The 26,676-nt window shown below is 56.0% G+C and overlaps 1 protein-coding gene across 1 annotated transcript; it reads right to left on the reverse strand.

Annotated features, from left to right (window-relative positions):
• Positions 1-627: 627 nt before the first annotated feature.
• On the reverse strand, positions 628-24,236 carry LOC138845936 (dynein regulatory complex subunit 3-like). Its single transcript, XM_070059985.1, has 11 exons — positions 24,228-24,236; positions 21,764-21,873; positions 20,110-20,275; positions 17,639-17,758; positions 16,988-17,100; positions 15,171-15,345; positions 10,097-10,225; positions 8,631-8,701; positions 7,574-7,697; positions 1,039-1,170; positions 628-919 (listed from the first exon to the last, which is right to left on the reverse strand). The coding sequence occupies exons 1-11, from the start codon at positions 24,234-24,236 to the stop codon at positions 809-811; spliced, it is 1,260 nt and encodes a 419-aa protein (XP_069916086.1). The 3' UTR covers positions 628-808.
• Between the last annotated feature and the right edge of the window lie 2,440 nt (positions 24,237-26,676).

A 26,676-nucleotide genomic window follows, 5' to 3' on the forward strand; every position in this document is an offset into this window, starting at 1 on the left:
GGGAGCTGCAGGCTGCGTGTGTCCCTGGCTGTGACGAGGCCGCCTGTGGAAGGGCGCCCCCTCGGGCCAAGCTGCTCGCTTCTTACTGTTCTGGAGAGAGCGACCCCTCACTCTGGAAACAGCCCAGCGGGCCAGCACGGTCACCGAGCGTGGGTGTGTGCGCTCAGCCTCCCCACGGGAGCCCAGAAGCCTCCGTGGCCCCGGGAACAGGCAGTGGGACGAGCCCAGGCTTCCTCCGGCTGAATGTCCTCCCAGCTGCTCATCCCTGCTTCCCACGCGCTGTCTCCTGGGACCCCAGGACACCCCGGGGGGGAAGGCACTGTCGGTGTTGTAAAATAGGCCACTCTGCCCACCCCCGCTCAGAGAGAAGCATGGTCGGCGGCACCCGCTCCTGCAGGGGTGAACAGGAGCCACAGCGCCCAGCTGGGCGGCTTGGCCCCGGCACCCAACACTGGGGGCAGCTGCAGCGTCTCCTGCAGGCCTGGCTCCGCAGCACCCACGGGCCTCGGGCTCGGCCCCCCGACCTGCAGCCCGCACGGGCGGTGCCCGGGTCCCAGGGGCAGCCGACGCCGGCCCCGCCCAGGCCCCAGCCTCTTCCTCCCATTCATACACGAACGTGGACTCGGGTTTGAAAGCACAGGGGAAGGGCGGCTCGGGCGTTTATTTCTCTCCGTATCTGGATGTTTTCCCACGAGCAGGGGAAAGACAGGTGCGAGGGGGCTGAGACCCCCTCCCCCCCAGCCCCGGGGCCGTCCTGGGACAGCTGGGGGCGCATGCGCGCTGCCGCCGGCTGGGGCCGCCGAGGCCGCTAGTCCATGTCGGGGCTCTCCAGGCTCTCCAGCTCTCTCTGCGCGTGGTCGATGTATTGATTGATCTCCCGCACCCGCTTGCGGTTCCGCGTGATCTCATCCCTGTGAATCTGAGGAGTGAAACCGAACCCCAGCGCCCTCCGTCAGACCCCTGTTAGCCGCAGCCCTCGCGGCGGTGGGGGTGGGGTGGGGGTGGGAGGGGTCCAGCGCCGGCCCCGCGCGAGCTCACCTTGTCCACCAGTTGCGTGCACCAGGAGTTGATCCTGGTCACCAGCTCGTCCTCTCGGTTGTCAATCTTCAGCAGGTGAATGTCGTGCGAGGCCCCGACGGCGTTAACGATCGTGTCCTTGTCCACGAACAGCTGGGGGGGTGGGGAGGGGGGATCAGCACGCTGCTCCGAGCCCACCGAAGGGTCCCCCAGCCCTGCCTCGGCTGCCCCGGGCACCAGCAGGTGGTACCCCGCACCCTCCCTGGCTACCAGGGCAACCTCGCTCAGCACACCTGTTCCCATGATGCTCCCCTCCCTCGGGCACCGACAAGGCTCACCTGCCCCAAACCTCTGTCAGCCAGGTGGAGACCGCTGGTGGCAGGCGGAGGACAGCGGGAGCCCAAAGCCGCGGGTGCTTGCCCGCAGTTAGGCTACACTGCCTCTCACGTCCACAGCAACACACTTGGGAGTCCAGGAGGGGTCTCCTCTTGCCTGCCCTTGCTCCTGACCTTGGTTTTGCCTTACGAAAAGCTGCCAAGGGGCTGGCATTTGGTGTCGCAGAGAAGACACTGCTAGGGACACCTGCATCCCATATCCTCCGTGCCGGGCAGCGCTCCTGACCCCAGCTTCCTGCTGAGGCAGACCCTGGGAGGCAGCAGTGACGGCTCCAGTCGTCGGGTGCCCGCCACCCACGGGGGAGATCTGGACTGAGTTCCTCCTGGCCGCCAGCCTCGGCCTGGCCCGGCCTGGGCTGTTGTTGGGGTATAAACCAGCGAATAGGAAATCTCCGTTTCCCTGCCCAGCAAGTCAATAAAAATTTAAGACACAGCATGTTACGGCTCTGCATCTCATGTCAGGGTGCTGGTGTCAGTCCCAGGATCCCAGATTCCAATGCAGCTTCGTGCTGATGTGCCGAGGAAGGTAGTGGAGGGTGGCCCAAGTGCTTGGGCCCCTGCCACCCACGGGGGAGACCCAGAGGGCGCTCTGGGCTTCATCTTGGCCCAGCTGCACCTAATTTTTTTTTTTTTAATTTATTTGAAAGAGTTACACAGAGAGAGGAGAGGGAGAGAGAGGTCTTCCATTCACTGGTTCACCCTCCAACTGGCTGCAACAGCCAGAGCTGCACTGATTGGAAAGCTGGAGCCAGGAGCTTCTTCCAGGTCTCCCACACGGGTGCAGGGGCCCAAGGACTTGGGCCATCTTCTACTGCTTTCCCAGTCCATAGCAGAGAGCTGGATCAGAAGTGGAGCAGCCGGGTCTCGAACCGGCACCCATATGGGATGCTGGCACTGCAGGTGGTGGCTTTACCTGCTACACCACAGCGCCAGCCCCTGAGATGTCACTGTTTCTGCAAAAAATACTCTGGCCAGACAGGTCAGATGCATTTGCGAAAACCGGCACATCCCGGGCTGCTCCTGAAGATTCCCCAGGCCCAAGGGGTTCTGGGTCTCGGCAGAGTCTGGTGGGACAGAAACCGTTTTCACCTTGTCTGTCTCGCCTCCCTGACTGGTCTGGCCACGGCTCCTTCTCAGAGTGCATGCTAACTTCTGGGGTGCTGGTTTTCTGCACCGTGCCACATCGGGGGGACCAGGGGTTGGGGGGCCAGGTCAGCTGCCATGGGGCATGGGGCATCTGGACCCAGATAGCACAGTCGGGGAGAGAAATAAGAGGAAGTGACCAGGTTCCTTCTCTGTATGTCAGAAAGCCATGCCAGGCGGCAACAAGGGTTCAATGACAATCGCCGGTGCCGTGGCTCACTTGGCTAATCCTCCGCCTGTGGCGCCGGCACCCCGGGTTCTAGTCCCGGTTGCCCCTCTTCCAGTCCAGCTCTCTGCTGTGGCCCAGGAAGGCAGTGGAGGATGGCCCAAGTGCTTGGGCCCTGCACCCGCATGGGAGATCAGGAGGAAGCACCTGGCTCCTGGCTTCGGATTGGCGCAGTGCGGCTGTAGTGGCCATTTAGGAGGTGAACCAACAGAAGGAAGACCTTTCTCTCTGTCTCTCACTGTCTATAACTCTCTCTGTGTTTGTCTCTCTCTCTCACTGTCTAACTCTGCCTGGCCAAAAAAAAAAAAAAGACATACAATCTCAGGGCAGGCGTCTGGCGCAGCAGTTACGTCATCGCTTGGGATGCCCATGTTTCCATACTGGAGTGCCTGGTTCAAGTCCTGCCTACCCTGCCTTCCATCCAGCTCCCGGCTGCTGCCCGTGCGTCCTGGGAGGACAGAGGTGGCTCAGGGACCCGGGTCCCTGCCACCCACGTGGGAGACCCCGATCGAATCCTGGGCTCGCGGCTTTGGCCTGGCCCAGCCCCAGTCGTGGGTCTTCGCGGGGAGTGCTCCAGTATACTGATCACCCCACCGTTTCCCTCTCTTGCTCTCTCTCTGTCTCTGCCTTTCACATGAAAATGAAAAAAGAACAAGTGTGCCATCTGCCCACCAAGAGCCTCAGGCAAGGGCTCAGAAGTGGGCGTCCTGGTTATTCTAGAAATAGCCGCCAGCGCGTCGATCCGTCCTCCCGGCTCCTCCTTCACCCTGGGAAGTGGGTCGTCGTGGCTGCCCTCTGAAGCCAGGCGGAGCGATGGGTCTCCCCCGGAGCCCGAGCGCAGAGAGGGGCTCTGGAGAGGCCATGCGCCCGGCCGGCAGCCTGCTTGGATACCATGGCCTGTGTGCCGTTTGTAAGGGGCCAACGAAGGCAGCCTGGACCAAGGCGGTTAGGTAGGAATGGGAGCTGTCAGTTCTGGTCTCCAGGTGACCTGGAGGGGGCGGCCACTTCTGTTCTCTCCTGGACTGTGCTGTGCTTGGGATCGGGCTGGCCTCTGCTGCTCATACTGGAATTATTGTTATTTTTTTAAACATCTATTTGAAAGGCAGAGGTGGGTGGTGGGGGTGGGGGATGGTTTTCCATCTGCTTGTTCACTCCCCAAATGGCTGCAGTGGCCAGAGCTGGGCCGGTCCGAAGCCAGGAGCCAGGGTCACCCATGTGGGTAGTAGGGGCCTAAGCACTCGGGCCATCCTCTGCTGCTTTCCCAGGTGCATTAGCAGAGAACTGGACTGGAAATGGAGCAGCTGGGACTCGAACCGGCGCCCCTATGGGATGCCAGTGTTGCAGGTGGAGGCTTAGCCCATTACACCATAGTGCCAGCCCCCTTTGTGGGCCAGCCCTTCCCCACCCCTGCGAGACAGTCTGCGTTGTTAGGGAGGGCCTGGCTCCTCCCGCCAAAACCTGCTTGCGAGGTAGAGCAGCAGCAGGCCCCGCCGGGGCTCTGAGCCTGTCCTGGTATCCTGTGCCCTGGGAGCTGGACACGCCCCTCCTCTGCCCCACCCCCCGGTCTCCAGTATGCCCCCGTACCCACAGCAGCCCAGGAGTAGCTCTTACGGAGAGACTGTTCCAGACTCCCCTGCAGCTGCTGCAGAGCTCCGGGGCGAGGCAGGGGCCACTGCTGCGCCACCCCCCGTCTGTCTGGGTCTCACGGCTGTGCAGATACATGTCTTCCCAAGCCACTGCTCAGGGGCGCTTCTGAGAGCTGGTACCCCACCCCCACCCCGGAGAGCCCCTGTGCTGCCGGCAATCAATCAGGTCATCCTATCCATCTCCCACCCCAGGGCGCCCAGGACCCCACAAGTCCTCACCCCCACCCACAAAGGAGCTGCTCAGCCTGATGGGGCAGGGACTTGTGCCAGGGGAGGGAGGCAGCCTCCTGGGCCCGGCTGGGGCTCCTCAGGCCTGCAGTCACTTGGGCCCTCCCTGGCCGCCAGCTCCAGGAGAGTCTAGCCCTAGGAACACAAATCCCTTCTTGAGAGACAGCCTCATCCATGGGACTCCACCGGGTGGCGCTCATCACCAGGTAGGAGGAGCTCAATTTTTGCACAGTGGACATTGTTGCAAAATCTTGGGGTCAGGCTGGAGCTGTGGCGTAGTGGGTAAAGCCACCCCCTGCAGTGTCCACATCCCATATGGGCGCCAGTTTGAGTCCTGGCTGCTCCACTTCTGATCCAGCTCTCTGCTGTGGCCTGGGGAAGCAGTAGAAGATGGCCCAAGTCCCTGGGCCCCTGCACCTGCATGGGAGACCCGGAAGAAGCTCCTGGCTCCTGGCTTCAGATCAGCGCAGCTCCAGCAGTTGTGGCCAATTGGGGAGTGAACCAGCGGATAGAAGACCTCTCTGTCTCTCTCTCTCTCTCTCTCTCTCTCTCTCTCTCCCTCTCCCTCTCCCTCTCCCTCTCCCTCTCCTTCTCTAACTCTGACTTTCAAAAACAAACAAAAAAAAAGTGCAGTTTCACTTGAGGTCAAGTGGCCTGTGGGCTCAAGTCCAGCGCCTGGACGCCTCCCCCCCAACTGGAGTCCACAGTGAGGGTCCCCGTGGTGGCTCTACAGTGACAACAGCCCAGGCTCTGCTTCAGTCACCCTAGAGCCTGGTCCTTGAAAGCTCTGGCACCTCGGCCAGTACGCCCGACCTCTGCCAGCCCCAGGTGCACCTGCTGTCCCTCATCTGTAAACAAGGGTGATAGACAGGTCGGGTATGCCCCATGCAAAAGTGCCCAGGCCGGAAGTGCTTCCAGTTTTGAAGCTTTTTTTTTTTTTTTTTGAGATTCTTGAAATATCATTTGCATAGACTTTACCAGTTTGAACATCCCCAGTATGTGTATGTGTGTGTGTGTGTGGGGGGGGGGGTTCGTAAATCCAAAATGCTCCCAAAAGTGACAGTTTTCAAGGTGCCTACCGAAGCACCTCTGTGGGTGCAGTGAGTGACACGGATCATGGGGCCCTCGGGGGGGGGGCTCTGCACTGCCGGCTGCCTCGGTCAGCAGGTGCCACCCCAGGGTTCCCAGGCCTCACGAGCCGGCGGTAGATGGGTGGGAAGGGGGGCTGGCCACCGGAAGCACCAGCCCGGCCTGGTTCTCAGCCCTCGGCCTCCGGGACCCATGTTTCTGGCAGTGTTGCGGCCGTGGGAGCGAGCACCTGTCCTGTACCCACTGGGTGTCACAGAGCTGCGGCAGGGCGTGGCGGTCGGCATTGCTGTGTGGACGATTCCAGAGCGGGCTCTCTCTGGGGCAGCCTTGCCTCCCGGCTCCAGGAGGGTGGCACTCTCCTCTGCTGGCCCACAGCAGTCGGCTGGGGTTAACACTGTGGCGTAGCAGGCAAAGCCGCTACCTGCAGTGCCAGTATAACCTGTGGGCGCTGGTTCACGTCCCGGCTGCTCCTCTTCTGATCCAGCTCCCTGCTAGGGCCTGGGAAAAGCATCAGCAGATGGCCCAAGTGCTGGGGCCCCTGCACCCACGTGGGAGACCCGGATGGAGTTCCAGGCTCCTGGCCCAGCCCTGGCCATTGCGACCACTTGGAGAGTGAACCAGTGGATAGACGATCTTACTCTCTGTCTCTCCCTCTCTGTGTAACTCTGACTTTCAAATCAAGAAATAAATCTTAAAAACACCGCCATCAACAACACACAGCACCATTCAGCTGTGGTTCGTGGCTGAGAGAGGCAAAGCTGGGGACAGAGAAGCCCTGTCCCCCATGCTGTCGGGCGTCTGTCTGTCTGTCTGTCTGGGACCGTGGGACAGAGGCTGTGTCTGCAGGAATCAGCCGAGCACGTGACAGAGGAGGGCATGGTGCACACACCTGCACCATCTGGGGACGCCTCCCGGCTTCCATGCTGTGCCCCATGCCCTGCTGCCCGCACAGAGAGACAGACAGAGGGAGACCCACCTACACCAGACAGCGAGGGATGGCAATGCAAGACAGAGACCCTGAGGGTGTCTCCTCCAAGGGGCGGACGCTGGAGCTGGGGTCTCAGGGGCACAGAGACCACAGGAAGAGCACACCGGAGAGCTGGACTCTCAGCTGCCCGGGAGATGGGACTGGCTCAGGCCGGGGCACTGGGAACCGGGCATGAGAAGGGCGAGAGGCAGTTGCTGACGCAGGGCAGGCCCGGTCATCGGCGTGTGGTGGGCTGCAGGAAGAGCTTGATCTAGGAGCCACAGGAAGCCATTAGCAGGCAACAGTGTCACAGGCTGGAGGGCAGCCCGAGAGGGTTCTTCTGGGGCTGAACGCACAGGGTGGCGGTGACTGGGCTTGGCGTGACCAGCAGGGCAGGGGAGAGAAGCTGAGAATGTGGAATGCCAGCAGCAGGCATGCCGGGACACCTTCCAGGCCCCGGGCCCTTCCTGTCAAAGCCTGGGCTTTGTCCCAAACACATACACAGGCCAGGGCTGTGTCTGCAGCTGGGCCCACCCGTGCACAGGCCCCGGGCAAGGAGCGGGGAGCCTGGGCTGCCTCTCGCTTCCTGCCCACGTCCATCCCTGGACCGGGCCGGTGGGAAGCGGGAGAACGTCCCGTTGCATCAGGAACCGTGCTGCTAAAAGTAAGACGACCTGCACGCGGGGGCCACCTCAGACGCAACACGTTTGTAGTGGTGTCTTGTAGAAAGTTCCAGAAGCCCCGGCCTGCTGGAAAACTGACGCCACCCCCTCCTCGCGCCCTCCTTGGCTGACGGCGCCCCCACCGGGCACCTGCTGCGGGCTTCCTGTCTGGGGGGGCCCTCCCCCGCGGCCGTGCTCACCGCTCGCACGTCATCGGGCAGGTCCTCGTCCGGCTCGCCCTTGACCATCTTCTCCAGGGTGTTGATGGAGATCTCCAGCAGCTTCTCGTGGTGGTGGTTCTCCAGGTCCCGACACTGCGCCATCGTCCCGCCGGGAGTCAAGCAAAGGTCCCAGGACAGCTGGCCGGGGCTGCCCTGTGCCCCTGGGGTGGCGGCCGGGGCGGGGGTAGGGGCTCTAGCAGGTGCATGGCAGGCCGAGTGGCTCAGCCAGGGCCAGGCTGCCAGGGCCAAAGGTGGCTTCATCGCCTTCACTGCCCACAGGGTAGGAGGAGCTTAGGGGGCTGGGTGGGAGGTGCCTAAGACACTGGGTAGGAGGAGCTTAAGGGGCTGAGTGGGAGGTGCCTAGGGGACTGAGTGGGAGGAGCTTAGGGGGCTGGGTGGGAGGTCCTAGGACACTGGGTAGGAGGAGCTTAGGAGGCTGGGTGGGAGGTGCCTAGGGGACTGGGTAGGAGGAGCTTAAGGCACTGAGTGGAAGGTCTCTAAGACACTGGGTGGGAGGTGCCTAGGGGACTGAGTGGGAGGAGCTTAGGGGGCTGAGTGAGAGGTGCCTAGGGGACTGAGTGGGAGGAGCTTAGGGCACTGAGTGGAAGGTCTCTAAGACACTGGGTGGGAGGACCTAGGGTACTGGGTGGGAGGAGCTTAGGGCATTGGGTGGGAGGTGCCTAAACACTGGGTAGGAGGAGCTTAGGGGGCTGAGTGGGAGGTGCCTAGGACACTGGGTAGGAGGAGCTTAGGACACTGAGTGGAAGGTCTCTGAGACACTGGGTGGGAGGTGCCTAGGGCACTGAGTGGGAGGAGCTTAAGGCATTGGGTGGGAGGTGCCTAGGGCACTGAGTGGGAGGTGCCTAAGATACTGATTGGGAGGAGCTTAGGGCACTGGGTGGGAGGGGTGAGGGCATGACCCTGCAGACGCTGCCGGCAAGGGGTCCTTGCTGGGTTTGCTTCACCCTTCCTGGCCCTCACTCCCCCTGGAGGCCAGGGCAGCCCTCCCTACCCTGGGCCGCAGCAGCTAGGATATAGGCTTTGCACGTTCTCAATGAAGAGCCCCACCAGGTCGACAATGTTCCTCTCAAACATGCTTATGGTCTCCTGGAAATGAGAACGCAGAGTCACTGTGCGTCTTCAGACGCCCAGCACCACGGCATAAACACCCTGGGGACCGAGCAGCCGCCTGCCCGCTCACACACCAGCCACTGTGCCCTCTCAGGCCCGACTCACTCATCGCCAGCACCCTCCGAAGTGTCATGTCGGTGCCCTGTGCCGGGCCCACCTGTCACAGCCTGACTCCTCTCAACCCCCCCCCCCCCCATACACACACACACTCAACAGACAAACGCTGGAGGCAGCCCTCAGGGGCCGCGTCCCAGCTCCACCACTGTGTGTGACTCTGGGAAAGTCACCTGACCTCCCCGAGCCTCGACTTCCTCATCTGTGAAATGGGTCTCCCACAGAATGCTTTGCAGGCTGCTGAGCAGAGTGCCCCCCCCCCCGCCATGAGCGCTGGCTGTTACCCCAGAACTCTCCCCATCAGTGTTGCTTCCTGCGCTTAGAAGGGCACAGAGGCCTACGTGGGGACTTCTGCTGGCTCCCTCTGGAGCATGGACACCCCCCCCACCCCGCCTGATCCGCGGTGGGCCGCAGCTGGTGCAGGTGCACAGGGGAGGGGGGAGGGGGCCGAGCGCGGGTCTGCAGGCCCAGCCGCTTCCTGGTAACACAAATAGGGCAGTGCCTGGGCTCCGGGGGACACGTGGATGTTGGAACGTGGTCTCCCTGCCTGGACTGCGTGGGAGAGCCGCGGCCCAGCCCTCCCCAGGGCCGCCAGACGGCCAGCGCTCAGCTGCCTTTGCAAGTCCCCAGCTGGGGGGCGAGCCAGCCTCTGCCTGGGACGGGAAGGGGGGAATCCATCCCCCAGCGGCGGAGGAATCACTTGAGTATCGATTCGGCGCTACCTCTTGGCCCAGCCGTGGCAGCCCCTAATGAGGTTCCAGTCATTGTCACATCCCTTCCCACTCCGGGCCCGCGCTCCTCCTCCCGGGGAACACGCGAGGCTCGCCCGGCTGCTCCAGCAGCCATCCGGTATCATTTCTACCGCGTGCTGAGCGGCAGGTGCTTCGGTCTGGTCCCCAAGCTGCGTGCGCGCGCGTGAGAGTGGGGGTGGGGTGGCCCGCCTGGTCTCGTGGGCACCCGGCCCCGCTCCTGAGGTCGCATCAGAAACCCTTCCCCACGGAGGAGGCTCGGGGCTCTGCCAGGATGTGGGGGAGAAGGTGATGTGGGAAGGGGCTCACTCTTCAGTTCCCCTGCAAGGACCCCTTCCCGTCTGAGTTTTTTAAATGGACGAAAAGCAGACGCCGGGCTGGCAGGCGCCGAGTGTGCAACAGGGGCGCGCGCCCAGGGTGGGTGGGTGGTCTGCGGGTCACAGGTGCGCGCGCAGCTGCGGGACCAGGTGGCACCTGCGCCCGCCCATCCCCCCCGGGCCCGCCTCACCTCCAGCTGCTCCGCCAGCTGCATCTCCAGGGTCATGAGCGCGTTGAACAGCTCGGTGATGTCCTGGTCGCACTCCGCGATCCTCTCCGCGGTGGGCAGCTCTGATGCCTCGCGGATGTTGCTTAGGCTCTGCGGGACAAAGCCAGGGCTTGAGCCAGCCGCGCGGGAGAGCTGAGGTCCCCCCCCCCCCCGGCAGGTGCCAGCCTTGCGAGCTTGCAGAAGCCACCGGCCCTCTCTCCTGCCTCAGTTTCCGTCTGTAAAAGGGGAATGCTAGCCGGCGCCGCGGCTCACTAGGCTAATCCTCCACCTTGCGGCGCCGGCACACCGGGTTCTAGTCCCGGTCGGGGCGCCGGATTCTGTCCCGGTTGCCCCTCTTCCAGGCCAGCCCTCTGCTGTGGCCAGGGAGTGCAGTGGAGGATGGCCCAGGTGCTTGGGCCCTGCACCCCATGGGAGACCAGGAAAAGCACCTGGCTCCTGGCTCCTGCCATCGGATCAGCGCGGTGCGCCGGCCGCAGCGCACTGGCCGCGGCGGCCATTGGAGGGTGAACCAACGGCAAAGGAAGACCTTTCTCTCTGTCTCTCTCTCTCACTGTCCACTCTGGCTGTCAAAAAAAAAAAAAAAAAAAAAGGGGGAATGCTGAAGCACAGGCTCACGGGCACCAACCGGGGCTCGCGGCTGCTCGCGTGCGTTTCTGTCCCTGCGAGCAGGGCCAGGTGGAAGGTGCCGGGGCTCGGGGGGCTTCTGAGTGCCAACCCCCTACGCCACACCACTTTGCCATGTGGATCGCTTTTGAGCCGAAGACACTTGAAGACTGCAGCTGCAAGAAGTCATCTGTCTCCTCCACTTTTTTACCTTGAAAGAGCAGGTGAGACGTGCCCTTTCCTGTGCCCCACCCCCGCCCGGAAAAAGCCATTGCTGTCCCCAGCAACCAGAGCTTGGAGGCGGGGGGCCAAGGGACCACTGCGCACGTGAGCCTTCTCTGTCCGTTGGTCCTGCGCCGCCGTGCCCGGCCCTGGTCTAACCACACTGTTTTGGTCGTTTTCACAGGGTGCGGCTCTTTGTCCAATTTTGTGCTAAGATTCCAGCCCCAGCTGTGTCTTTGGGTCTTCCCGTTACTCTGGTGTGTAATATAGAGATCACTAAATAAAATGTACATGTGCACATCATGGAATAAAATATGTATGCTTTTCCCCTCTTCATCTGTCTCGTGCAGGTTGCAATTTTTTTTTTTTTTTTTTTTTTTTGGACAGGCAGAGTTAGTGAGAGAGAGAGACAGAGAGAAAGGTCTTCCTTCCGTTGGTTCACCCCCCAAATGGCCGCCATGGCCAGTGCTGCGCCGACCCGAAGCCAGGAGCCAGGTGCTTCTCCTGGTCTCCCATGGGGTGCAGGGCCACTGCACTCCCTGGCCACAGCAGAGAGCTGGCCTGGAAGAGGGGCAACCGGGACAGAATCTGGCACCCCGACTGGGACTAGAACCTGGGGTGCCGGCGCCGCAGGCGGAGGATTAGCCTAGTGAGCCTGGGTGCCGGCCAGGTTGCATTTTTTTAAAAAATGTATTTGCTTTTATTTACTTGAGGGAGACACACACAGAAAGAGACAGAGAGAATGAGAGAGAGAGAGAGAGAGAGAGAGAGAGAATCTTCCATCCACTGGTGCACTCCCTAAATGCCCCCAACAGCCCTGGCTGGACCAGGCTGATGGCACGAGCCTGCAATGCCATCCAGGTCTCCCACACGGGTGATGGGGACGCCGGCACTTGAGCCATCAGCTGCTGCTGACTCCCAAGTTGAGCACAAGCAGGAACTGGACCGGAAGTGAAGTAGCTGGGACTCGAACCAGGCACCCTGATACGTGATAGCCTGACTCCAGCGGTGGCTTAACCTGCTACTAACATGACACCTGGTCCTCAAGGTATTTCATTCTTGGTCCTGGTCAGAGACCCCTCCCCCCAAAGAGGACACACAAGCAATTTTGTCTGTCTGTAATATCGGAGTCAGGTGGAGCTGACCCACGATGTGCAGTGTAAGCTTGGCACGGCCACTTAGCGTCTCCCAGGCTTCCTGCGCTCACAGGGTCCTGGGGACCATGGGCCTTGTGCGGGAGGCCTGGCACACACCGTGGGCTCCAGGGGCTCCTATAGCAGGCACAGGTCAGGAGAGGTGCTGGACAGGGAAGAGGCAGCCGCACCCACAGGCAACCCCAGGGGGCAAGTGGGAGACGTGGATCCTGGACCCGTCTGGAGGGAGAGGGTGCTCTGGCAGGGGGAGAGAACAAGCCAGGCTGAGGGTGGTACTGCATGCCAGCTGTCACCAGGGAAGGCCCGGAACGCCCCCGGTGCCAGGTGCCACGTCCACTTGTCTCGTGGATGCTTGGCGTCAGTCCCGCCGGAGGACAGAGTAACTGGGCGTGATTCGGAGGGATGAGCGCTGTTCTCATCATGGTTTCCCCATCGGGAGAAAGACAGAGCTGGCTCCCTGACCTGATGGGAGGGAAGATTCCCATGAAAGACATAAACCCATGGGGGACCGGCGCTGTAGCGTAGCGGGTAAAGCCACTGCCTGCAGCGCCGGCATCACAAATGGGCACCAGTTCAAGTCCCAGCTGCTCCACTTCCAATCCAGCTCTCTGCTGTGGCCTGGGGAAGCAGTAGAAGATGGCCCAAGTCCTTGGGCCCCTGTACCCATGTGGGAGACCTGGAAGCAGCTCCTGGCTCCTGGCTTTGGATCAGCGCAGCCCTGGCTAGTGCGGCCAATTGGGAACCAATGGATGGAAGATTCTCTCTCTCTCTCTCTCTCTCTCTCTCTCTCTCTCTCTCTCTCTCTCTCTCTCTTCCTCTCCTCTCTGTGTAGCTCTTTCAAATAAATCTTTAAAAAAAAAAAAAGAAAGAAAGAAAGCAAACCATGGAAGGGCTAATAAAAGAACACGGGGTTTTTCCAATGATCTCTGAGTGAAGAATTCCTTCCCGAATACTAGCAACAAAACAGACTGACAAATACCACGTTAAAAAAATTAACACTGAGTGGCCAGGTGGGCGCTGGGTACAGGAGTTGAGTCTCTGCTCAGGGTGCCCACCTCACATACCCAAGTGCTAGGTTCGAGTTCCAGCTACTCCCCTTCTGATCCGGCTTCCTGCTGATACAAACCCTGGGGAGCTGTTGGTGACCGATACAGCACGTGGGTCCCTGCCCCGCGTGGGAGATCCCAACTCAGCCAGACCCATACCTGGCTGAGGGGACATTTGGAGAGGGAACTAGCAGCAGGGATGGGGGACATTTTTTTCTGCCAAGGGCCTTTTGGGTATTTGTAATATCACTCATGGCCCATATGAAATTAATTAGCCTGCTATAGATCGACTGGATTTTGAGTCCTGCCTATGGTTGCCTCGGCAAGGCCAGACTTCATGATTTTGAGGGCCTTGTGTGGCCCCTGGGCTGGATGTTCCTCACCCCTCCAGTACGTGAAAGCTCTCTCTCTGTCCCCACCCCGCTTCAAATAAAGTGAAAATTGCAATAAAAATTGCAATGGTGAGATGCAACACAGACAAGATGGCAAGACGAACAGCAAAGTGGGGGAAATGTTTGCGACTCATCTCACGGAGACAGGGCTCACCTGGAAATCTCTAAAGCACTCCTACATGGTAAATTTTTTTTCTTTTTAAAGAAAGAGGCACAGAGAGTGAGAAAGACCGAGAAACAAAAAACCAAATAGAAAAAAAAATGGGTAAGGGCAAACACAGGCAGACGTAGTTGACAGAATAGGAGACAGCGATGGTTGGAAGACAGGTGCAGCTCGCCTTGCTCAGGAGAAAATAAAACGGCTCTGCGGGGCGCAGCTGGGCCACAAGCATTGTGGGAGTCACTGTGTACCAGTAGCACGTGTTACGTGCAACGGGGAGGGGTAGGGGGCCTTCAGGGCCTGTGGGTCCTGGGATCTCCCCAGACAGTGGACTCTGAAACACCTGGGGAGCTCTGGCCAGCCCCAGTGCCCGCAGGCCAGGCCCACAAGGCCTTCAAGGAGGGCGCCAGGCCCCAGGCCCGCTCTGTGCAGCTGGGCAAGCTCCACTGCCCTGGACCCAGGCTCAGGCGAGTCAGCTCATGCCTGGTGGCCTTGTAGGAGGAGGCAGCCACTCCAGACCCTGGGAGCAGAGTCCTCATCAGCCCCGTTCTAGCTGCTCCTGCTTCCCCAGAGGTACCTGTTGCTCCAGGAAGCACTGACCGGCTGACCCCCTGCCATCCTAAACCCAATGGCCACTGGGACCAGAAAAGAGGCGTCACAAGTGTGGGGCCAGGGTCGAGACACTGGCACCCCATACGAGCGCCAGTTCCAGTCCCTGGCTGCTCTGCTCCGATCCAGCTCCCTGTTTAAATGCCTGGGAAGCTCCTGTCCCTGTTTGGAGAGCTTGATGCAGTGGCTGGGATTTCTCTGTCTCTCTCCCTCTCTCTCTGCCACTCCGCCTTTCAAATAAATAAAAAAGGACGTCCTGGGGCCGGCGCTATGGCGTAGCGGGTAAAGCTGCCACCTGCAGTGCCGGCATCCCATATGGGCGCCGGTTCAAGTCCCGGCTGCCCCACTTCCGATCCAGCTCTCTGCTATGGCCTGGGAAAGCAGTGGAAGATGGCCCAAGTCCTTGGGCCCCTGCACCTGCGTGGGAGTCCTGGAAAAAGATCCAGGCTCCTGGCTTTGAATTGGCTCAGCTCTGGCCATTGTGGCCATTTGGGGGAGTGAACCAGCGGATGGAAGTCCTCTCTCTCTCTCTCTCTCTCTCTCTCTCTCTGCCCCTCTTGAACTCTGCCTTCCAAACAAATAAATAAAATAAAATAGCAACAGTTAACAGATGAGGTCATGCAGGGCGAGGATGACCTTGAACCCCTGGGCATGTTACATGATGGAGCCACAGCCCCACCTTCGTGGCCACAGTGGAGCAGCAGGGGAGGCGGTGAGTGGGCTGGGCCTTGGCTCTGCTGCTCGCGGCTGCGTGACCCCCTGGCCTGGGCCGCAAGGGCCAGCAGGGGCACAGGTGCTGCAGCCCTTCGGCGGGCGCAGAGCTGCGGCTTCGGGAGGGGCGGGCCCTACCAGCGAGTGCTTCTCCTCGAACTGGGCGATCTTGAGTTTGCCCTGCTCCTGGTTCTCCTGGATCGCCTCCTGGATGCACTCAGTAAACGTGTCCAGCTCGATCTTCCGCTTTTCCTGCTGTTTCAGGCCGTACTCGAAAATGTTCACGCAGATGGTGACAAATTTGTCCTTGTAGGTGGGTGGGCGTTAAGGAAGCTCAGGGCAGCGTCTCTCTCCCTTGGAGCAGGCCACCGGGGAGGGCCACAAGGGTGCAAGGGCTTGCTACGCTGAACGTGTGTGTGTGCAGGACTCGAACTCAGGGTCTTGTCTGATGGAGGAAGCCATTGAGGGGCCCAGAGACCTGGCACTGGAGATTCAGAGGGTAATGGTGTGGCTGAGGTCTCTCCACCATCGGAGGCCTGGTGGGGGAAGGAGCTGGGGACCACGGGCAGAACCCACAGGGCAAGCAGGCCCCAAACAGACTGCTTGGGGACCTGGCGGGACAGGGAGGGGCTGGCAGCCCGAGGAGCCAGCCCTGGCCAGGGGATGAGGTGGTGTGTGTTGTCTCTGGTGTGTGACCGAGATGGGCTCTTGGGCAGAGGGCCCATTTTGCTGCTCAGCTGTGCTGGGGTGGGGTAGGTGGGGGTGGAGGGGCCAGGGGTGGAAGTGGAGGATCCAGGTTCAAGTCCTGGCCCTGCCACTGCCACTGGGAAAATTGTCAAGATTTGAAAACAGAGTCATCCGTGTCATACCTTGGCAAAGCAGAGCCAAGGCAGGCTGCGGGGCGGGGGGGGGGGGGGCTGGCAGTGCAAGATGTGCCTGATCAAAGGGACTGTCACACACCCGCTGGGCCACTTTCACGAGAGCACCTGCCGGACAGCGGCTCCACCAGCCCCACCCCGCACAACAGGCTGCTTAGGCCTTGAGGTGTCAAGTCTCGCCCAGTGACTGCTGGTACCCATGAACCTTCTGTTGTAACAACTTAACATGGGGCCAGCGCCGTGGTGCAGATGCAGAGGGCAAAGCCTCTGCCTGCAGTGCTGCTATCCCATATGGGCGCCGGTTCTAGTCCTGGGTGCTCCACTTCCGATCCAGCTCTCTGCTATGGCCTGGGAAAGCAGAAAATGACCCAAGTCCTTAGGTGCCTGCACCTGTGTGGGAGACCCGGAAGAAGCTCCTGGCTTCAGATCAGCCCAACTCCGGCTGTTGCAGCCATTTGGGGAGTGAACCAATGGATGCGAAACCTCTCTGTCTCTGCCTCTGCATCTCTGTAACTCTGCCTTTCTAATAAATAAATAAATTTGGAAAAAGAAGATAGCCCTCCTCTGCCTTGCGGCGCCGGCACACCGGGTTCTAGTCCCGGTCGGGGCGCCGGATTCTGTCCCGGTTGCCCCTCTTCCAGGCCAGCTCTCTGCTGTGGCCCGGGAGTGCAGTGGAGGATGGCCCAAGTGCTTGGGCCCTGCACCCCATGGGAGACCAGGAAAAGCACCTGGCTCCTGGCTCCTGCCATCGGATCAGCGTGGTGCACCGGCCGCAGCACGCCGGCCACGGCGGCCATTGGAGGGTGAACCAACGGCAAAGGAAGACCTTTCTCTCTGTCTCTCTCTCTCACTGTCCACTCTGCCTGTCAAAAAAAAAAAAAAAAAAAAAAAAAAAAAAAAAAAAAAAAGAAGATAGCCCAAGTGCTTGGGCCTCCGCCACTGACATGGAAAACCCAGATGGAGGTCCAGGCGTCTGACTTCAGCCTGGCCCAGGATGGGGAAACAGTCCCAGCAGGGGCTGGGGGCTCCGTGAGCAGGCTCTGCCAGACAAGAGGCGGCGAGAGCCGGGGCCGATATGTCTCCAGCAGCTCCCCGACGCCGGGCAGGTAGGACAGCTTGTTGCCTTCCACATCTTCAGCGTACATGCTGTCAAACAGGAAGGAGTCGTTCAGGCGGTCCACGAAGGCAGCCTGCGGGCAGAAACAGGGCCCCGCGGTGACCCAGGCGGGCTCCAGGGAGGACGCGCTGGGCACGGGCCCCCAGGCTGGGCACTAACACAGACACTACCTCTTGGGCTTCAACCCTCTCCGAGGTAGAGGGGCGGCGGGAGGGGGTGGTGGAGGGGTGCCTCCCAGGCAGAAGGAACAGCAGGTGCGAGGCTGCTTCGGTCTGGCTGCACGGAGGGGTGGGGCTCATGGCGGGAGGCCATGTTCAGCCTGTTTCTGGCATGCCATGCCGTGCTGGAGGGTGTGTGGGGAGGGGACGTCTGCCCGAGGGTCTTAAGGCGCAAGACTGTAGCACCCTCTCGCAGCCCAGAGTGTTGGACGCAGGGGTACGCCAGCAAGCGCGGGACAGGACCGACCGGGAGTCTGCGCTGTGGTTGGAGCCAGCCCCAGGGAGGTGGGCGGGGCGGGGAGGGCTTCGTGGCCTGTGCGTGGGGCACGATTTCTCCCAGGGCGCCCAGGGATCCCGGCGGGCCTGCGTTGAACGTGTCCGTCCGCGAGAGACCTTGTGCGCCTCCAGCTCCGCGCGCTGGGCCTGCTCGGCCTCCAGCCGGGCCTGCGCCAGGTGCTCCCGGTGTTTCAGCTCGTCCGTGCTGTACTGGTGCTTTGCCTCTGCGAGCTCTTTCTGGCCGGAGAACAGCAGGTGGCACCGTTAGCCGTTAGCGGAGCTCACCTGGATGTCCCCACCACCACCACTTCCCTCCCTGCCGTGGGCTGGGGGAGGGGGCCGGGCCGGACAGACCCCCTTCACAAGGCAAGGTTGGCTGAGGGGTCCCAGGGAAATTAGGGAGCTGAGAAGGCCCCTTCAAGAGCCTGGGTTTCGTTTCCGATTTGTCCGGATGATTCTAGGCGAGGGTCTGAGTCTGGAGGGGGCCTTGGTTTGCTTCTGGGACCCTGAGCGCCCTCCCCCGCCCCTCATCCCCCAGCCCCCGACCCCTGCTGTGCTGGGGGGGGGGGCTGGGGCACTGCTCAGTGAGAGGCTTTCTTTTCTAAATTATTTTATTGTTAGATTTTAAAATAAAAAACATTGAAAGGCAGAGAGAGAGAGAGAGAGAGAGCGAGAGAGACATCTTCCATCTGCTGGTTCACTCCCCATATGCCTGTTAACAGCCAGCGCTGGGCCAGACTGAAACCAGGAGCCCAGAACTCCATCCGGGTCTCCCAGTGGGTGGCAGGGACCCAAGTACTTGGGCCGTCTTCCGCTGCTTTCCTGGGATGGGTATCGGCAGGGAGCTGGATCAGAAGGGGAGTAGCTGGGGCTCCCGATATGGGATGCGGGCGTCCCAAACAACTTATATCTGCCTCTGTCCTATTTTTATGATGTTTTTATTACTATAAAGAGAACAGATTTTATGCTCTCTATAGGTGCAGGTCCAAGGTGCCCCATGGTTTCATAACAAGAAGAGCACACTCAAACAGGTATGTGGCCAACCCAGGCATCTGAGAGCACTGCTGCCTTTAAAACTGGCTCCGGGGCCCATGCTGTGGCTCAGCGGGCACAGCGGGTCAAGCAGTGGCCTGCGATGCCAGCATCCCGCGTGAGCCCCAGCTGCTCTACTCCCTACTGATGCACCTGGGGAACCGGAACATGACCCAAGTGCTTGGGCCCCTGCCACCCACGTGGGAGACCCGGATGGAGTTTCCGGCTCCTGGGTTTGGCCTGTTTGCAAGCCATTTAGGGAGTGAACCAGCAGATGAGAAATCTCTTCTGTCTTTCTGTAACTCTGCCTTCCAAAGAAACAAATCAACCAATAAATCTTTAAAATTAAAAAAAAAGGGGTGAGGCAGTGCTGTGGCATCACAGATAAAGCTGCCGCCTGCAGTGTCCGCATCCCATATGGGCGCCAGTTCAAGTCCCGGCTGCTCCACTTCTGATCCAGCTCTCTGCTGTGGCCTGGGAAAGCAGTGGAAGATGGCCCAAGTGCTTGGGCCCCTGCACCCACGTGGGAGACCTGGCAGAAGCTCTGGCTCCTGGCTTCGGATCAGGCCAATTGGGGAGTGAACCAGTGGATGTAAGGCCTCTCTCTCTCTCTCTCTCTCTCTCTCTCTCTGGCTCTCCTCTCTCTGTGTAGCTCTGACTTTCAAATAAACACATAAATCTTTTTAATAAAAGAAATAAAATAGATACAGCTGTAGTCTCAGCTTGCGGTCCCATACAGGGACAAGAGAGAGCCTGTGGCGGGAGGAGGGCACTCCCCCTGAGGTCACCTCCTCTCTAAGCCTCCACAGCGGTGCTTGGACGGCACCTTGGCCCACCCAGGAGAGAGGGGGCTCCGCTCACTGTAGGTTCTAGGGGCTCAGAGTTGAGGCTGGGGGCCCACCCTCCTGCCTGCCTCTCCAGGTGTCCCCCCCCCCGGGGGGGTCATTTTAGTGCTCCTCAACACAGCTCCTGTCTGCAGGACAGGTACCAGCAGGCAGGTCAGCTGGCCCAACTCAAGGTGCCACCCCAGTCCCAATGGGTCAGTACCCCCCTCCCCCTGCCACCCCTTCCCACAATAGATGGCGCGGCCCAGAGTGAGAAGCAAGGGATTCACAGCAGGGGATGGGGGGCGGGGAGGGAGGCAGGCAGGGGGCAGCAGGAAGACCCTCCCACAGGCAGGCAGCTCACTCACAGGGACTGACTCCCAGCTCCAGCCCCGCCCACTGGAGTCCCCGCCCTTGAGCGTCAGTTTCGCCACTGGGACGACAGCAGGGTCCCGGCTGGCTGGTGGTGAGATGGCGCCATGGGCTTGATTGATGAACGCCCAATAACAGCTAGCTCTTAATATTGCTCCCGGGGTCACAGAGACCAGGGTGCAGGGGGTAGGGGGGAGCCCTCTCCACTGTTTCCTTTAGGAAACCACACAGTGGCTGCGAGGTGGCCTTGGGACAATGCGCAGAGATGGGGGAGCCCTGGTTGCTGGGAGCCTGGGCGAGAGGGCACCCACGCAGGTGCTGCGGGACCCCACGGGGGTGGGGGAGGGGGAAGACACGTGCCATGTGGTCACCGATGCGCCGGAAGTCCAGGTACACGAGGTCAGGCAGGTAGGCGTAGATGAACATCTTGTAGTCCTCCGCTTGGGCGATGGGGTTCCCGGCGAGGCTGAGCGTGCACAGGCACTTGAACCGCCGCAGGTAGACGAGCTTTAGTGCTTTAGTGCCTCTATGACATCAGTTAATAGTGCAGTATAGATGCAGAAGAATCTATGAGATATCCTGGCAATAGTGCTTTAAAAGAATTTTGTATTTGCAGAAATAGAGGAAGAAAAATATCGTGACCAGGGATACACCACCAATAAGATTGAACAGTTGACAATATTTTCCCTATTGATTTATTTAAACTATCTAATTTTGAATATTGCATTTTTTGGAAAAAATTCAGATTCTGCTTTGTCTTCATCTTTGCTTTGTCACTCTCTTATTCTTCCATCCCAAGTTAGCAGTTATAGAAAATTTTATGTTTTCTGATGTAAGTCTAGTTAAATATAATTTAGTGTTAATTTTGCTAGTGGATTATCAATAACAGAAGAAGAAATTACTTAATTTGTGAGAATATAAATGATATTAAGAAATAAATATGCCTACTCTTTAAATTTTAGGAAACACCAATGTTTTTCAACTAACTTTTATTTTTTAAAAGAAACCTGCATTTTCAGGAAGTAATATAAAATTTCTAGTTTATACTTTTTTTAAAGATTTATTTGAAAGAGTTACAGAGAGAGGGAGGGGAGGAGGGAGAGAGAGAGAGAAAGAGAGAGAGGTCCTCTGTCCACTGCTTCGTTCCCCAGATGGCCACAACGGGCCAGAGCTGAGTCGATCCGAAGTCAGGAGCCAGGAGCTTCTTCCGGGTTTCACACTTGGGTGCAGGGTCCCAAGGATCTGGGACATCTTCTGCTGCTCTCCCAGGCCATAGCAGAGAGCTATGAGAAGCAGCCAGGACTAGAACTGGTGCTCATATGGTATGCTGGCACTGCAGACCAGAGCTTTAACCCACTCTGCCACAGTGCCAGCCCTGAATGTTTTTGAATAAGGATGGTGTGACCTATATTTAAAACTGAAGTTTCCTCTCTAGTTGCTTTCTTAACTACTGGTCTAATGCAAAACCACTTAAGGCCCACCCAACCCCACAAACTGTTTCAGAACCTATTATGGCATGATTGATGTGAATGCCAGCCAAGCCACATTATCTATATTCTATTTAAAAGAGGAATTGGTTAGGAAATACTGGGTTTTCTATGCTACTGAAAACATTAATTTAATAATTTAGACTGTATTCTTCAAATTTGCATGTTGAAAAATGGTTAGCTTTATATAAACTCTTAACAACCTTGCAGTCAGTTGTTGCAGAAATACAATCTTGGACATGTAATATTTTTAAGTATCCTCTGAGAAAGATACAATATTCTCCTTGCATACCTTTTTCCATTAGTTAGCTCCATTAGTTAGCCTATTTCACTGTCTTTCAAGGGCTGCACAAATCATAATGATTATTCAGTTGAAACTGGTTGTCAGTGCTCTGATGATTTTTCAACTGTTTTGATCAGCACGTATCAAAAGATTTGGCCTAACAAAGTAAACAACTGCGATATAAAAAATTTGATTAAGCCATGTGGATTTTACAGAGGAAAGAATTAGATGGAAGGGAACATACGGTAATGAACAACCCATGAATCTTGGAATGAGGAAGACACTAGTCAAAGCCTTAGCTCTGTCATTGGTATTCAGAGTCAAATCCCTTCTCCAGGGATTCTTTTTCCTAGTCTGCAAAAATGGAGGGGAGGTGGTGGCAGTGAGTGTGCAGCATGAATGCCTGGCTTTTGGGATTGCTTTATGAAACAGTGTGTACAGAGTGTTCTGAAAATTAGATACTGTTATAGGAATACTGTTATGGCTCTTGGATGACTGCCAAACATCAGAGTGAGAGTTTAATAGAGGAAATACTGTTGATATTCAGTAGTCCAGATTTAAATGCTCGCTGATGACATCTGGAAGTAGAGAGGGGTTAGAAAGATGTGTCCAGCATGAGTGGAAGAGCACTGAAAGGCACTTTGTGTTATTGACTGCATATTCTAGAAAGAGAGGCTGCTCTGAGGGCTTAGGAGTATAGACTTGTGTCACAGGAATGGTGTAGATTTGTGGCGATCTGTATCTGCTTATGGCTCATTCAGGTTTAAGAGTTTTCCTTGCTCTGTGAACATTTTAATTGCTGATAGGAGAAATGCTTAACCTCTTAAATTTCCCAACTGCTACAAGTGTAGGTTTTGGTAGTTCTGGAGATCCTAAGGCTCTTATTTGAAGGTCCTTAACACCACTTCCCTGGAGGCCATAACTGGCTCTCTGAAGGGGCCAGTGTGGTTGTCAGACATGTAGCCCCAGATTTGGATCTTGAGAGTTGAGATAATGGAGCCCCGACTTCAGAGGGGCTCTCCTGGGAAGGTTGCATGCTTGCAGTAGTAGCCTCACAAGGTATTTTGTATGGCTGACCCTTATACCTTGTGGACAGCTCGTTCTGTGTAGGCTCAGATGCCCTTCCATCTGCTAAACTTCAGTTCTGCTGCATTTAGCTTTGGTACCCTTTAGTGTTCTTTACAGGCACTGGGCATATAAATTTCTTAGTGTGAAACTATTCTAATATTTACATTTTGACTAAACTTAAAATAGAAAAGTACTAGTGAATTAAAATACTGCAATAACTTAGCATGTTGGAATAAAGCCTACTCTTTTCTCCCCAGAAGCACTATTACATAATTCTCAGAAATAATAAATGTTATGACATAAATCTTTGTTGGTAGGCCGCAGAGGAGATATACAGAAATGGGCACCAAACTGCCTTTATATCATTTGATCACAGAAGTTATATGCACAAAGAGAGGAAACATTGTGTACTGATTATGTATGCATAGGCTATTGTACAGCCAAATAGCTTCATTCCTCAAACATTCAAATTCATTTCAAGGCCAAGATCAAATAGAACAGGAGAAAAAGTAACTTTCTTTGGTAACTCAATGCAACCAATTAAAGGATCAGTGCTACCAAGTCCAGAAGACCTAGAAATGCCTAACAGTAGGGGTGTTCATTAAATGGAAATTTAAACCGAAGTTCCAGTTCTATCTTTTAATTCAAGAGTATAGTATATTTAACATTTTTCAAGACAGGTTTTCTGTTCTGATATTTCTCTTCCAGGCAACCATAGAATATGGTAATATAGGTGAATGTATTTAATGTCATAACTGATATCTTCAGTTCGTAAAAATATATTATCTGTGCTATCATGTTTTATGGAGACCCCATAGTTTCTGGGTTGTAACTTTGTGTATATAGGCCAAGAAATAAGCAGGGTTCTTCTCTGATACCAAAGGTTTATGGCAGCTAGTAGATGAGACCTCTAGCTCTCATCTTATCAGTTAAATTTTTGGTACCTTTTCATTGTCTACAAACTCATCCTTTAAAAAAATTTTTTTTAAATGTATTTGAAAGGCAGAGCCGGATGGGGAAGAAAGAGAGATTTCATCTGCGGTTTATTCCCCCAGTGCCCACAATTGCCTAACCTGGGCCAGGAACCTGCAAGCCTGGAACTCAGTTTGGGTCTCCCGTGTAGGTAGTGGGGACCCAACTACTTGAGCCATCATCTACTGACTCTCAGGGTGTGCAATAGCAGGAAGCTGGAATTGAAAGAAGAGCTGAGACTTGAACTCAAGCACTCCAATATGGGGTGCAGGCGTTACAAGCCATGTCCTAGCTACTGAGTCAGGTTCCCACCCCCCAACTCATTCTTTTAGAGTTAATTTACCCTTTCATGATAACCTGGTTTGTTTCTGACTTCTCAAGTCGTTATTCACAATACAACTGACCAGAATGACCAGAATTGTCAGGGTAACTCTGACAATAACACTTAGGGATATTAAGGAGAGCATGGACATTTAGCCTAGTAGTTAAAATGTCTGAGTCCTAAATTGGGACTTGGGTTCAATTCCTGGTTCTAGCTCTCAACTCCAGCTTCTTGCCAATGCAGACCCTGGGAGGCAGCAAGAGTGGCTCAGGTAATTGGGTTCCTACTACCCACTGGGAAGAACTGGATTGTGTTTGCAGATCCTGGCTTTTGGCCCCAGTCTTACCTTGGTCATTGTAGGTGCTTAGGGAGTGAACCAGCGGGTGAGAACATTTCTTGCCTCTTTTTGTCTCAAAAAATTTTTTAATTTATTTATTTGAAAGAGTTATACTGAGAGCAGAGGGAGAGAGAGAGAGAGATCTTCTGTCTGCTGGTTTACTCCATAGATGGCTGCAACAGTCGGGGTTGGTTGGGCCAGGCCAAAGCTAGGAGCCAGGAGCTTCCTCTAGGCCTCTCTTGTGGGTAACAGGGGCCCAGACTTGGGCCATCTGCTGCTGCTTTTCCGAGGCCATTAGAGGGAGCTGAATCAGAAGTGGAGCAGCCTAAACATGAACTGGCCCCCATATGGGATACCAGCATTGCAGGTGGCAGCTTTATCTGCTATACCACAATGCTTGCCCCTAAATGTATTTTTTAAAAGAAGTATTCAGGAGTGAATTTCCTGACTAGTAGGCTAATAAAGAGCAGGTTATAGTAGTCCCATTCAGCCGTTCGTTCACTCATTCTAGGCAGGTGGGATTGGAAAGCAGAGATGTAAAGGGCAACAGATTTTCTGTCTGAAATATTAAGGGGACAGGTGTTTTGTCCAGCAGTTAAGATGCCCACATTCCATACAGCAGTGCCTGGGTTCAAATCGTAGCTTCACTGCCAATTCCAGCTTCACCCTAAATGTGCCACCTTGGGAGGCAGCAAGTGATGGCTCATGTAATTGGGTACCTGCCACTGTGTGGGAAACCTGGATTGAGTTCCAGGCTTTTTGCCTTGACCTGCCTGAGCCTCAGCTGTTGCAGGCATCTGGGGAAGTGAATCAGCTGATGGGAGCTCTTTATGTCTGAACTGCAAATAAATAATTTTGTTAAAAAACAAAGATGTAGTAAGATCAGAGAACTGATTGGGGATGAAAGTATTTCAGAGGAAATATCTTCTGACAATCTACCTCCCTGTTCAAACTCCAAGAATCCTAGTTTTTAGGTTCCAGGTAAGTAGCAGTTAAAGGAGGCAAGAGGTAAATGTACCAAGAAGCACCTCTCTTTTGCAATCCAAGGTAGAAATTCTCCTTTTCTGTTTTGGACTAGAGAAATAGAACCTAGACCTGAGGAGGATTAAAAGTAGAGAAGACTAGTAAAGTTCATAGATTATGGAGCAAGGCAGAGATAACTTTTGCATCAATTATCAAGTCTGTTCTTGTGTTTGCCTTTAATTTTATGAATAGACTATTCAACTCTGCCAAATTGCTTAAAATAGTTGTAAACAATAGTGGAATTCTAATGTTAGTAAAACAGTTAAAGAAGGATAGCCTAAGTACTGTTTTGTTAGCTGTGTAACTATTACAGAATTCTCTGATCAAAAACATAGCATTCACGTAGTTAAGTTTCTTTGACTGGAAATTATAATCCATGTACTATAGCTTTTGGTTAGTATTGTACTTTAATGTCCTTCTCTAAATAGATGATGGTAATACAAAGAGGAGGACCAGAATGCCAAGTATTGCCTCACCTTTTTCACACAAATTACCTTATTTAGGGCCAGCACCGTGGCTTACTTGGCTAATCCTCTGCCTGTGGCACTGGCATCCCATATGGGCGCCGGGTTCTAGTCCTGGTTGCCCCTCTTCCAGTCCAGCTCTCTGCTGTGGCCCAGGAGGGCAATGGAGGATGGGATGGCCCAAGTGTTTGGGCCCCTGCACCCGCATGGGAGACCAGGAAGAAGCACCTGGCTCCTGGCTTCGGATCTGTGCTGCGCCAGCCGTAGCGGCCATTTGGGGGGGTGAACCAACGGAAGGAAGACCTTTCTCTCTGTCTCTCTTTCTCACTGTCTATCTGTCAAAAAAAATTTAAAAAAATTAAAAAAAAAATTACCTTATTTAATCCTTACATGTTCTTGTGAGTTAAGGGTTATTATTCTAATTGAGATCCAGAGAATACTTGATTTGCCTAACTAGTAAACTCACAGAGCAGGAATGGAAACCTGGGTGTTTTTGACTCTACCTTCTGTTGTTTCATTCTACAGCTACTGCTTACCTCCAATCTTGTCATATGTCATCTTCAGTATGCCTTTGGTGTTGTACTCTTCCCTCAGATCTTCCCTGCCTCCCCTCATCCCTCATTGTCTTTATAGCATTTCCCTCCCTGCCATGGGCCAGTTTATTTTTGTTTCTGCACAATAGAACATGGGCTTCCCAAGGGCAAGGATTCTTCTGCTTGCCCCACAAGGGCAAGTATCCACAGAGGTTGTGACAGTACCTAGGATTTTATAGGACATGGCAAATATTTATTGAGTATAGTATAGTAATTATTTACATTTATGAAATATTAAGCATTTGTTGATCATTTGCATGTTACCAGCAGTGTAAGAGTAACTTAACTTTATGAATAGGTAACTGGCCTCTACCAGGAGTCAGGCAATAGGGATTAAAGATGAGCCATGTCCCATCCTCAGACAACTCCTTGGCAAGC

The sequence above is a fragment of the Oryctolagus cuniculus genome, chromosome 17 (assembly GCF_964237555.1).
Source record: "Oryctolagus cuniculus chromosome 17, mOryCun1.1, whole genome shotgun sequence".
Classification (NCBI taxonomy): domain Eukaryota; kingdom Metazoa; phylum Chordata; class Mammalia; order Lagomorpha; family Leporidae; genus Oryctolagus; species Oryctolagus cuniculus.

Excerpts from the sequence above, each read along its gene's own strand:
- LOC138845936 (XM_070059985.1), bottom strand. Across the intron at positions 17,101-17,638 it reads CGGAGCTGGAGGCGCACAAG|GCTGCCTTCGTGGACCGCCT; the intron begins GTCTCTCGCGGA and ends TTCTGCCCGCAG. Across the intron at positions 7,698-8,630 it reads ATTGAGAACGTGCAAAGCCT|GATGGCGCAGTGTCGGGACC; the intron begins ATATCCTAGCTG and ends TCCCGGCGGGAC.